The 12,706-nt window shown below is 35.5% G+C and overlaps 1 protein-coding gene across 7 annotated transcripts in view; it reads left to right on the forward strand.

Annotated features, from left to right (window-relative positions):
• The window catches only part of POLK (DNA polymerase kappa), a 36,751-nt gene that overhangs the window by 15,505 nt on the left and 8,540 nt on the right, over window positions 1-12,706 (forward strand). For 6 of the 7 annotated variants that reach the window (XM_075079005.1, XM_075079012.1, XM_075079007.1 and 3 more), the window contains 7 exons: window positions 3,424-3,576; window positions 3,948-4,079; window positions 5,729-5,882; window positions 8,119-8,328; window positions 10,076-10,200; window positions 10,384-10,550; window positions 12,640-12,672. In XM_075079005.1, coding sequence (XP_074935106.1) covers window positions 3,424-3,576; window positions 3,948-4,079; window positions 5,729-5,882; window positions 8,119-8,328; window positions 10,076-10,200; window positions 10,384-10,550; window positions 12,640-12,672 — 974 coding nt within the window. Of the gene's footprint in view, window positions 1-1,990; window positions 2,577-3,423; window positions 3,577-3,947; window positions 4,080-5,728; window positions 5,883-8,118; window positions 8,329-10,075; window positions 10,201-10,383; window positions 10,551-12,639; window positions 12,673-12,706 lie in introns of those variants that run through there. The other variant, XM_075079011.1, reaches the window with a different exon arrangement.

Consider the following 12,706-nt stretch of genomic DNA (forward strand, 5'->3'; position numbering starts at 1 on the left):
CCACCTTTAACTCTGCAAGTCTTGTTTGTCCTATTAGGTTTTCTTAGTGTGTGCTGGATATTGTTTAATCAGCTCTCTAGGTCTTCAGATATGGATATAGTCGGCTCTCATTATCTTCTTTTCTTCTTTATTTTTGTTGTCTATCAAGTTCTTTAACTCTTCTTTTTAGTACTGCCTTCTGATATACCATGACAGAATTTGCTCTCCTAAAATTTGTAAGTGGGAGGTAGTCCAGGGTTATGAAGGCATCCATATATCTACTTCTATGAATGCTGCAAGTTCTTATCTACAGATCAAGTCCTGTTTGTAGAACGGTTAGGGGCTCACATACGGCTTCCGTAGCTGGCTGTTGATATTAAGTGCTGTCATGTAAAAACAAACAAAAAAAATTTCCCACTTACTGGATTTGTTGGACAAAATCTTGGTTACATGGTGAAACAGTAATATAAATAAAACGTAGAATCTGCAACATAGTGCTGTCTTTCTCACCACTAGTGTGGGTGCATGCCAATGAATTTGTGAGGTTATTTCTCATATTTTTACAGTTTTCCTTAGAAGGCCTTCTTTGCAGAAGGGCACTTACCACCCTTCATTTTGCAGATATTGGAGATTAGAAAGTACTCATAAATCCTCTTAAAACTGCCATTTCTGTGTACAAATATATCTTCGGTTTTTTATTTGGATGGTTTTTTTAAAATCTGAAATTTGAAAGGTAGTTTTTCCTAATGAGTGTCGTTGTCTTTTAAGGGAAATTGTATACTGTACAATATAATGTAGTTCTTAATTTTTGAAAACTTTTCTGTAACAGAGCTAGATTATCCTAACAACCTCAAGAGGAACTGTTTGAAATTCAGCAGTAGTTAATAATACTTTAAAAGTATCCAGCTGCTAGCGGATTTGCAAACTGCTGTAGTGATGTTATTTTATCCATGTGGGGTTTATCCCAGGTGTTTATCCTGTAAATATTTACTACTGTCTTAAAACGGTATCACTGTTTGTTATGTCTTCACCTTGTCAGATGCTTTTACAAATATAAAATGTATTTTGAATAATCTTTTCTGTATTACTTTGACAAAGCAATTTGAGATAGAAAAGTTGTATTTTGCATCATGGGATAAGAAAGAATGAGTGGTTAGTCTTTAAATTGTCTAAAAGTCACTGTAAGCAAAGTTAAACTTCTGATTACAATTTGCACTTTTTAGGGTTTTTTTCATCTAGCTTAGAAAAAAAACCCAACTTAGTATCTCTTTTATTCTTCAAAGGAAAATTGAAAGGTTTTAAATACTGGTCTACTTGGCTTGCCTCTAAGGAATTATTCCATAACTTCCCTTACCTTACTAAGGAAACATTTGTAGGTGCCCAGAATTCTCTTGAGTATGTCTGGGTGTGTTTTGTTTTAGAATGTCACTTGTATCACTTGCCTTTGAGGAGTTATCTTTTTGTATTTCTGATTAATTTAATGTAATTTTACTTCATTCTTTAGATGCATATGTTAGCTGATCAGTAACTACCATGTTAGAAATACATTTGGGGAGAAAAAGTAAAAACAAGTTTGTAAGTGTGATAAATTGCAATACAGATGTTTTGTAACCAGAGGAACAATTGACAGTATTAATTAAGCAATTTGAATTTGAGAGTAACCTGAAAATTATCGGTGAAGTATAGTTTTAAAATAAGAATGCTTTTCATTATTATAGTGTGACTTGCTGAATTAGTAGTGTAATGAAAACAATGTAAATTCCTGACTTTTTAAATGTGTGTTGTCTGAATGGCTTTTCCCTTGTGCTTTTAATTTGTCTAAACCGGTTTTCTCAGCCTAAGGGAGCATGCTGTGCTCTTCTGTATGGAATAGCCTAGTTTGAGGCTCCATTCTAGCCTTTCCTTCCCTGAAATCAACTCGCAACAAAACAGAGAAGACTTTGTAAATCATTACTCAGCAATTTAGTTAGAAAATTCATGGCCACCTGCCTTGGTGTCTTCAAGTGTCTTCAGCTCTAAAGATGGGGTTTTGGGTAAGGTTTTTCTGGTTTTCATTAAGCAGCTCTGTTGAGGGGGGAAAAAGAGAAGCTGTCTTCAAGTAACCATGCAAATTGCATGTAAACATTCCTCTCCAGGACCATAAACCCACTTCAATCAAGCGGGAGACATTTCTGTATCAGTATCTTGATATCATGAATATGTTTGTGTGTCCTTGTGCTTGCAGGCAAAGCAAAACTTTAGTTCCTTTTCACTACTTACTTTTCTTGAGCTCTATTATGCCTATTTGTTGCTTTTTGGTTTTTGTGTTGGGTTTTTTTGTGGGGTTTTTTTTTTTTCCTCCCCTGCAGTAGCAACTTTTTGTTGTGTAAATAGAGGTTAGCATAATCAGTAGTGTGGTTAGATAATCACAGTATGATAGCACTTCCTTGCACTTACTTTTTTTTTTCTTTTTATATTTTCTCTTTTGCTTCCAGAATGATGTGTGGTGCTGCCACTATAATCATCTTAAATCAGCAGACATTAGAAATTGCCTGTCAAATAATGTGTTTATGCTTTATGGTGACACTCGCAGTTCATACCTCATTTGTAGTTGAAAGGTATTTCAGAAACAATCGCATGATCTCCAAGTCTTTTGGTAAAAGAATGCAAGCAAATTAAGGACAATTAAAGTGTTTCATGGAGAGGTCTGTATGCTTGGCCACTGCCTTACAACACCGTGGAGCTGATGAAGCAGGAGTACTGCTCACAGTCTACTAGTAGACGATACATCTTTAACTCTTGGAATGAAACGCACTTTCTGTGCATGGGATTTTCTTTAAAAGTCACCTTGCAGTTTTTAGTGATCCAGCCTTACATAATATGGACTCCTGTAACAAATATTGAGGAATTTTATGAAGGGAATAACAGTAGCTTACTTAGCAGTAAGTGAACCTGTTTGAGACTTTATTTCTGACAGGACAAGATAAATGCATCTGCCCTGTGAGCTGTTGGTCTTTGCTTCACCTGTCTGGGCCAATTTTCTGAAATGTGATAGCTTAATTTAGGAGTGTTGGAAATTCTCTAATAGTAAATTTTCAGTTTTTCTTTAAATAACCTATGTCACAGTACCTAAAGCTGCGTATTCAATGGTCTTACAGAGTTTCTGTTTGAATCAGATGATGCATCTTTTTTTTCTTTTCTCCACATAGATTGGGTTTTGTTGTTGTTTGGGTTGGGGATTTTTTCACTGGGTTTGGGGGGTTTTTGGTATCATTCGCTGCAGCAGTGTTTTCTCTGAGAGCAAGTTTCATTAGAAACTTGGTTGGGGTTTTTTTGTTGGTGCTGTTTTGGTGGGGTTTGGGGTTTTTAATGATACACCAGATGCATTTGAGTTTTTAGGATCATCTGTACTGTTGCACTTTTGCCAGGTTAATAGTTTTTCAGTTATTGGTTTATTCTGTTCAGGTGGACAAACTTGTGATAGATCTGGAACAGAGCCGTGACCTTAGCAGTACAATTGTACACATTGACATGGATGCCTTCTATGCAGCCGTCGAAATGAGAGACAATCCAGAGCTGAAGGAAAAGCCTATAGCAGTGGGATCAATGAGTATGTTGGTAAGGCCAAATGTCAAGCTAATACAGAAATCAATTAGACGAATCTGAAGCCTAATAAACCATACAATAATAATATAACACTGTTATATAGAGATTTTTTGTAAGTGTGGAAAAAATAACAAAAATAATAGAGGAAACATCTGTTCTTAGACTAGATCATGTAAACTGGATTTTAGTTTTCAGTAAAAAGTGTACTGATGAAAGTTTAAAGGATGTAAACAGATTGAAAGGAGGGTGGGGGAATGGATGTAAACTCTCAGCTTTTTCAGTCTTTTTTGCATGGAGATATGTGATTAGAACCCAATTATTTAGCACTAAACTTAAATAAAAACTTGATTACTGAACACTAAACTTACTTAATCTCTCTTAAGTCTACCTCAAATTACCACGCTAGAAGATTTGGTGTACGTGCAGCCATGCCGGGATTTATTGCTAAAAAGCTATGTCCACATCTAACTATAGTACCATTAAACTTTGAAAAATACGGCAAAGTGAGTAAAGAGGTAAGTCTGAAAGTGCTTGCTAACCGAAAACTGTAGTACTTGGTTTTAGAGTCTTTCAACAGATCAGTTCTGGATAATTTGAAAAGTGGTAGTTTAAACATATGCTCAAAGCCACATCACTTAAGAGTTTTAAGTTCAACAGAAACATTAGTGCTTTCGGGTAAGAAGATGAAAAAGCATTGCATTCAACCATTTTACCATTTGTAATTAAGTAGTGGTGATGCTGATAGATATTTTCAAAACTGAGCACTGAGCTAGGGCTACTACTTAAGCCCTGTTACTCTTAAAACTTCAAAACCATGGAGCATGATCTAATTACTAGGAAGCTGCACGTACATGGGAAACATGGAGATAATAATGTCATACAATGCATAATCATAATTTTGAATGCTAATTACTGCAGAGAGAAGCAAAGAGCATTAGTGAGTTCTAAATGCGGATTCATTTGTTTTAAAAGAAGGGACTTGAAATAAAGAGCAAAAAATTAAGAAGAAATCACAATTTGCTTTAACAGAAGTAATTTTACTTAGTGCCAGGAGATATACTTAGGATATCCAATTTTTTTTTTAAGATCTTTTTTCAGCTTAATTCAAACCAGTGTGTGGCAGAAGTCTCCTGACTTCAATAAAATTATGCTGAGATTTACTTGTTTATTTTTATGAAGCCTCAATCTCTTCGCGAAAGCTAATTACTGATTTTGATCTTATTTGATCTTTCTGACTTCTGTTAAAAAAAGCATGTATAAATATGAGTATTTCAGAATGGGTTTCAACTTGTTAAGGATCTTGAATTTCACGATATACATTGAATTTTTTGTTTGATTGGCTAAAGTGTTAAAGGTTCAGGTTGATTTGTTTTTCTTAAATTACATTTTTCTCTTGGGACTTGGATTGAAAATATTTAAATTTATTTCATTTTGTCATTAAAAGGTGAGCAGTGAATCTTATCTTTAAACAGTTTCAGATTAAGTTAATGTGAGCAAATGTTGTGATACCTAAGAATTTGACCAAAACTGATAGAGAAAACATGATGCAGTCAAATTTTCCTCATTTTAAAAAAAAGAGAGGCGGGGGAAAAAGAGGAGAAAAAGTAGAGACTTTATTTTGACCATTTAGTTTATATGTTGTATCTTGGGAAGATGTACTTATCACTAAAGAATTTTCTAACAGGTTTTGCCTGTGGCATTAATCAGCACTCTTCAACAGTGGCTATAACTTTAGTTTGAATGTAATTTAAAACTTATGTGGTGGTTTTGTAAACCTTCGCATGTGATGTCTGACACAGACTGCACAGAAAGGTGAATCAGCTCATCTGCTCTGCTAAGTTCCCAGGCTGAGTTTTAGTCAGGTGGTTACTAGAGTGTCTGTGAACCTAGTGCCAGTGGAGTCCTTATACACTGACCTTAATGATTTCTGTAGTAAAATACACTGCTCAAAATCTGTTTAGTTCTCACTTATTGTTGATATCTTGCTACTTGTGAGAAGCAGAACTATAATATTCCAATATCCATAAATAGTTTGTTCTAGAATATTTTTAATATTGATGGGTCACTTTGAAGTTTCGGAGTACATTTTTTCACCTTATAATTGTGTGTCAAGATGTGCTCTTACAACGGCAAGGCTCTAAACTTTCACTATGTGTTTATCAAGGTTAGAGAAATACTGACCGAATATGATCCCAATTTTATGCCTATGGGCCTAGATGAAGCCTACCTGAACATAACAGAGCACTTGGAGGAAAGACTAAACTGGCCTGAAGATAAGAGAAGATTCTTTCTTAACACAGAAAGCGCTACAGAAAGAAGTAAGCAAATTACTCTCTTTTCATGCAGACACCTGATACTGAGGGGACAGATGGTTTCTTTTAGGGATCCGTGGCAGAATGTTGATGACACTAAATCATAGTTAAAGCTATATTTTCTTAACAGGAAGTTACGATTAGTATAGCACAGAATTTATGATTAGAACGGCACAGGGTTTCTACAAGCAGAATCAATGTAGCACAATCTATAAGTAATGTAATACAGAATTTGTAACAATTTATGATTTCTAATCACCTAAATACTAACTTCACCTGTGATTTTTAATCACCTGTACCCTCTGCAGATCAGGCTGGATCTCAATACATGGTTTGCTGTGTCAATGCAACAATCATAACCTAGACTTGAAAGTCGTATAAAAGAACATGTGTCACTCCCTCAGTCCTCAGAGGAAGCGCGCGATGGCAGAGGTGTCCCTGGCCACGGGGGGTCCCATTCTCCCTGCCCAGTAGCAGTTCTGGTCCAAGTTACACTTAGGACTTAACTGCTTGGTTTTACAGACAGTGCTCTGGGTGCCATTAGGCTCCTGTGCTCTGTGGTGGGGTCATCAACACCACTGGGTTGGCCAGGTGCCTGGGGCTTTCAAGGCTGGCCAGGAAGGGAGCCATCGGCCTCATGCCCAGGAACCTCGAGGCCAACAGGGAGAGAAAGAATAAATCTGTTTGTTTCATCTGCTCAATGTACAGAACCTTCAGGGCCTGACAGTGAGGGGAAAGGGAATGAATACGTGACCTGCTCGGTCCCAGGGAATAGCTGCTTGTCTTATAAAATGGCATTGGTTATGCTAACCACATTGCCAGGAGTCTGGAGAAGGGGATACCAGTCACACTTGCATATAATGTAAGCTTCAGATAAGCTGTACCCATTGAAAGTGTAGATACTTAAGTCCTTGCTTAATTTGTCGTCCCATATATTCTTTACCTCTGATTTGTTAGTTTAAAGGTTAACTTCTACTACTACTCACCTATGCATAAAAGGTATGCTGATGGTGATTTGGACTTGGAGGATTTGGGTTTTTTAACTTGAGTAAAATGTGTGAAAAATGGTACTAGGTTTAGTAAACCCAAGTGTGTATATTTTTCCTTTACAGTTCAACATTATAATTTTGTGAATAAGTAGTAATAATCTTATGACTCAAGGAGGTGTAGAATAAATGGACTTACTGTTCTGAAGGTTATTTGTATTTTGCAAAGATGTTTCCTAAAATACTATAGTGAGTCCTGTACGTCAGAAACATGAGAAGCTGTCTGCAAAGACAGTGTATGTAAGCTCTAGTTACATGATGATTTTGCAAGACTAAAAATTTAAAGTAATGAGCACTGCAGGAGTTACAGTAATGCTTAAGATATGACTGGATTTCGCTTGGCTCTAGAAGATGGAGTTGAAACCACATCCACAACTGTATACCCAACTGGGAATAATTAAAAAAGGAGGAGTCATACAAATGGTTGATTGATGCACAAACCAGAACATTTATATTATCAGTATTCAAAAATTATCTAAATAGCCATTAAGAACATAATCAAGGATACACTGAAACTGAAAAGCATTAATGGAATAGAAAGCAACAAACTGGCATAGGCTTTACAAAAATATCACTGATGTGTAGTCACGTGCCTCTTCAGATTTCTCTGACATCTTTGTACTTCTGAAACAGGAACAAGAACTCAATGTGAAACTGTTAACAATAAAGTTTGTAGGGTCAAAGGGCTGCTGACATTACTTCTTCTACCATGGCAGCAGTTGAAAACAAGCAGCTCACCAGGCTAATGGGTCTAGAACCAGCTATTCCAGAACCCTAATTTTCTTTGGAGAATATTGAAAAAAACCTCTGCAGAAGATTTTGATTTCTACAAAAAAAAGGGATCAGCTGGACTTCACTCTCATATGAAACAAAAATAATGCCAAAATTTTGATGCTTTGCTGCTGCTGCAGCAACGCACTATTAAATGTTGTTGCTTTTTTGGAATTTATGTCCAGTGTCCTAGCCCATCCTTCCAACCTCAGCCAAGCTCAAATCATATTAACAGCAAAGCAGTTAGACTCTCCTTTCTTCAAACAAAAATACAATGCAATTGCTTTGGCTAAATAATTACTTTTTTTATTCCAGACAGAAAGAAAGAAAACTGCTAATGAATTCTCTTCAGACACTGCAGAAGGAAATGAATAAAGTATGTTTTATGTGGAAGGATTAATTGTTTGTGTTTCTCTCTAACATAGATAAAGATGATATGTCTGCCAAATTGAATGAAGATGGATACTCTTCTTCACCGGTACTGTTTGAAGACAGCGCACCTCTGATGGATGACCACCCTGAACACAGACACCAATCAGTGGAAAAACTGGTTGTCTTCGGAACTTCTGCAGAGGAAGTTGTGAAAGAAATGCGCTTCAGGATTGAGCAGAAAACTCAACTGACTGCTAGTGCAGGTATTCAGACACATATGAATAATAATAATGCTTTGTATTTCCACAATTTCTTCTACTCTAATCTTAGAGGGCATTAATTAAAAAATTAGCATTGCCACAGCATTCTTATGCTGCAAAGAAATATGCTGTCTTTGGAAGTCTGCAAAGACTATGACTTTCAAGTGTGTTGAGAGGTGTTATGGCTATCAAAGCCACTCCTGTGGTTTTGTTTGTTTGGGGTTTTTAATCATAGAAACAGTTACATAATCTTTTTGCATCTTTCTTCTTGAAATGTAAGTAGTGTGGAAGAATTACCAATGCACTCAGAGGCTAATCTTAGCACTGGTGTTTATTGTTTTAGTGCTTCATGTAAATTGTTTTAGTAAGCCAGTGTGGTCATAGTGAAATCTGTTGCTGGTTGCTAAATTGCTGTTAGTTTGAAGAGCAGATAGGTATGGTTAAGGATTTTCGACAGTTCTCCACACTGTTCCTTGCTTAAGGGAATATCAAAATTCATTAAAAAGATAGCTGTCAGAAGTGAATGCATGTTGACATTAATAACTATTCACTAGCTTTTTAATGTTTACTATGCAAGTTTTATGTCTTTTGACTTCAGGCAACCTACCTGTAAGTCTCAACTGTTTTGATAATAATCTGGCTAGGGACACACAATTCTTTTAGTGACCCTCATAGTTTGGATGCTCTCCAAACTGCTTTGTGAATCAGATCAGTGAGGCATCAGGGAGTGCTGAGCTTTATGAAGCAGGTGTGGAAAGCCATGCAAGTGTTGAATGTAAGCAGAGGTAAAGGAACAGCTAGTAGCAAGAAGCAGGATGACACCCCCCTCCTTGTGTGTATTCTCATGAGTGGTAGCAAAATAATAATTTTGTTGTACTGAAATTTTGTCTCCCTAAGGATAAGTTACTATTTAGAAAACAGACATAGCTTTCATAAGTGCATCAGGTGTTCTGAGCCCAAAAATGAAAAACTGTTAGCAGGCTAATTGAAACAATAACAAATAGAATTACTTCTACCATCTTGAATAATACGTTGTATCAGTGAGCAAATCAAAATTTAGACCGCTAGGGCTGTAGCGTAGGGTAATTCTATTTTTCATGCTGAATGAATTCCAGAGTTCATTTGTAAAAACAGTTACTTTGATAGAAAAGAGCAATCCCTCCTCATCCTTATCAGTGTCAGTGGAAGATACATATATAGGGAGAGAGATATGGAGATAGACACACACATATTTCTAAATGTCCACATAGGAGTGGTAGCCCACAAAAGACTTTAATTTGGTAAATTTTATCAAAATTTATTTAGTTGTTTTGCTGAAATTCAAGGAAGAAGTATCTCCTCATTAAGAGTTCATTATAACTACTGTTGTAAGCATTTCCTTTTGTCTTACCATAATCACCATCATAAAATCGTTCAATCATGTAACTGGTGTTATTTTTAAACACTTGGTATTTAACCCCTTGTGACTGATTAGTGCATGTTGTGTTACCCTGACTATCTTAAAATAGTAGGTACACTTTATCTGGTGCGTCCATTATATTTGATCTAACAAATGTATGTTCTCACATGTCTTACAAAATTTTTTGCAGAATTGTAACAAATCTGGTTATCAGTTATTGTCATTCTTTTCCTTTTGTTTAGTCTCTGCCAAATATGTAGGCTAATCCTGTGCTTTTAAGTATTGGACAGTTGAAATTAAACATTGTCTTGTATTTTTTAAAAATACGGGTTTTGTTTGCTTGTTTTTAAGGAATAGCACCGAATACAATGTTAGCAAAAATGTGCAGTGATTGTAATAAACCTAATGGGCAATGCAGAATTGCTCCTGACAGACAAGCAGTGCTAGACTTCATAAAAGATTTGCCCATCAGAAAGGTAAGCGATACTATGGCATTTACTATGCAATCATGTATGATTCTTATGTTCTAAAAGCAAGATTTCTACCGAAGAAATATACTTTTCTAGGTAATCTGCCCAGTTGTGTTTGATTTAAATTGTTCTTGGTATTGGATCTACAAATGGAAAGTTTCCAACATAATACTACTTCCTGTTTTTCAGGTGCCAGGTATAGGAAAAGTAACAGAAAAGATGTTAAAAGCCCTTGGAATTGTGACTTGCTCAGAACTTTACCAGCAGAGGGCGCTGCTTTCTCTTCTCTTTTCAGAAGCATCCTGGCGTCATTTCTTGGATATTTCCCTTGGTCTGGGTTCAACACATTTGGAAAAGTATGGTTTGGGGTTTTTTATCCTGCATTTACATTTTTCTAAATTTAAGTAACATAAGCAAGCAAACTGTGCCTTCTAAGACATATGAAAATTTGGTTTGTTTAATATATTTGTTTGTCAATATTTTAAAATATCTCTGATACCTGTTATTGTTATACTTACGGCTAAGATACACACAACAGCCAAACATTATAAAACATAAGTTTGTACAGCCATTTCGCATATATGAAATATAAAAAGTCTGTCAGAGAAGTTGTGCATATCAAGAAATCAAGTCAGTATAATTTAGGATGACCTCATAATTACTAAAATAGCTAAAGACAAATGTATCCTAAGCAGAGGTGTTCAATCTTGTTTCTTCTATTAAAAAAAATATACATGCATTGGTTTTTATTATCTGATTGTAATGAAAATCACACTGGTATCTGATCTTCTCTGGTGGTCAGTTTCCATATTTCTAATGAAAGTAAGTGAAGTTTCTGTGGCTCCTATTGTTTTTATATGCATATTCATAATATCAGCTTGTGAATTTGCTGGAACGGAACTGAATATTTTTATATCCTTCTCCATATCTGTTCCTTTAAGGTTCGTACTACTTTAATGGCTTTTTAGCCTCCTTTTTTGGCAGGGAGAAATCAGTCTTATTAGTGAATACCTCTTTTCAATAATATCTGTCATTTTTAAGCATGTCCTGGATACGAACATGGAACACTTATTTTTAAAAAAAAAAAAAAAACAACAACCAAAACACGCATAGCATTTTGCTGTTTGTGTAACAAAGAGTCTTAATTTAGGATTGAGTCCTTTCTTTTAAATATCCTTCTGTCCTTCATGAAGTGCTGAAATTCTGTTTAAAAATTGCTTGACAATGATTTGGTTTTATTAGGAGTTCGAAAGTGTCTTACGTACTTCTGGAAAACCTATTCTGTATTATCTGTTACTTCTCTGACAGTAATTGATCTTCCTTTTTTTTTTTCCATTTGACTACGAAACAATATATACAGTTAGCAGTTTGTAGACCAGTGATGTGCTAGCACAAATCTTGTGGTGGTTTTTTTTCTTTTCAGAAGTATGTTGACTTGAAACAAAATATGCAGTAAGATCGACTTTGTGAAGGTGACAATAAAAGATAGTGTGGTTTTCCAAATATTTGTTTCTGTTAAGATAATGCAACCTCAAGTGGTCCCTTAATAGTTGGTGCACTATCTCCCCTTTTTGCCCTGTTTAGGTGTTGTACAGTCTGGGAAGTCTCCCTATACATTAAAAAAAATGCAGGAGCATTTCAAAAGCAGAGATTATCATTGCGAAGGGGAAACATTTAATGGTATTGTCTAGGAAATTTATTTCTTGATTTTGTTTTTATTAGCACCAAATTGTTTTCAGTGATTTTAGTGTGCAGAAAGAAAGCCCTTAACATACCAACACCTGAGTCCTCAGTAGATGGTTCATCTTTGGTCATTGTCTTTGACCACTTTCTTAGGAAAATGTGAGGTTACTGAATTTATATTTCTACTACTATCAAACAGAAGAAGGACCAAAAAAAAATGCTCTGAGTAACTCCTTATATGCAGAAGAGTTGTTAAAGGATGCTGAATTAAAACTGGGGGGGGGGGGGGGGGGGGAAAGGCGCCTTAAGACTTAACATGGGCAATATTTTATATAGAAAGCAAACTAATTCGTCAGATAAATATTCAAATATATATAGTATGTTCAGGATTTTAATGCAGTGCTTTGCAGTTATAGCTAGGTGAGACAGCATAGGATTTGTTGTTAGGTTTGTTCTTAAATAAGACTCCTCCTGATATGAGAGGGGAGTTTTGTTGGTTTGGTTTTTTTTACAAACTTTATTAATGTCTGTGGCTGATCTATATCTTTATTTAATCTAAAGTAGTATAAGTTTTTTTTTAAAAAAACATTCTCCATTTCACACTCACTTAAAATTGATGTACAAGGCTTGTAGAAAAAGTTAACATCCAGATTTTGTGGAAGAGACTGCTGTAAGCTACTGAAGCATGATTGGTTGACTTGAAGTTTACTAAAACAATAACAGTTCTAGGCACAATATAATAAATTGTTCTTCTTTTTAAAGGGATGGAGAAAGAAAAAGTATGAGCACTGAAAGGTATGCCTCTTTAATATTGAAAAAAACCTAATCA

This window comes from Phalacrocorax aristotelis, chromosome Z (genome assembly GCF_949628215.1).
Source record: "Phalacrocorax aristotelis chromosome Z, bGulAri2.1, whole genome shotgun sequence".
Taxonomy (NCBI): Eukaryota; Metazoa; Chordata; class Aves; order Suliformes; family Phalacrocoracidae; genus Phalacrocorax; species Phalacrocorax aristotelis.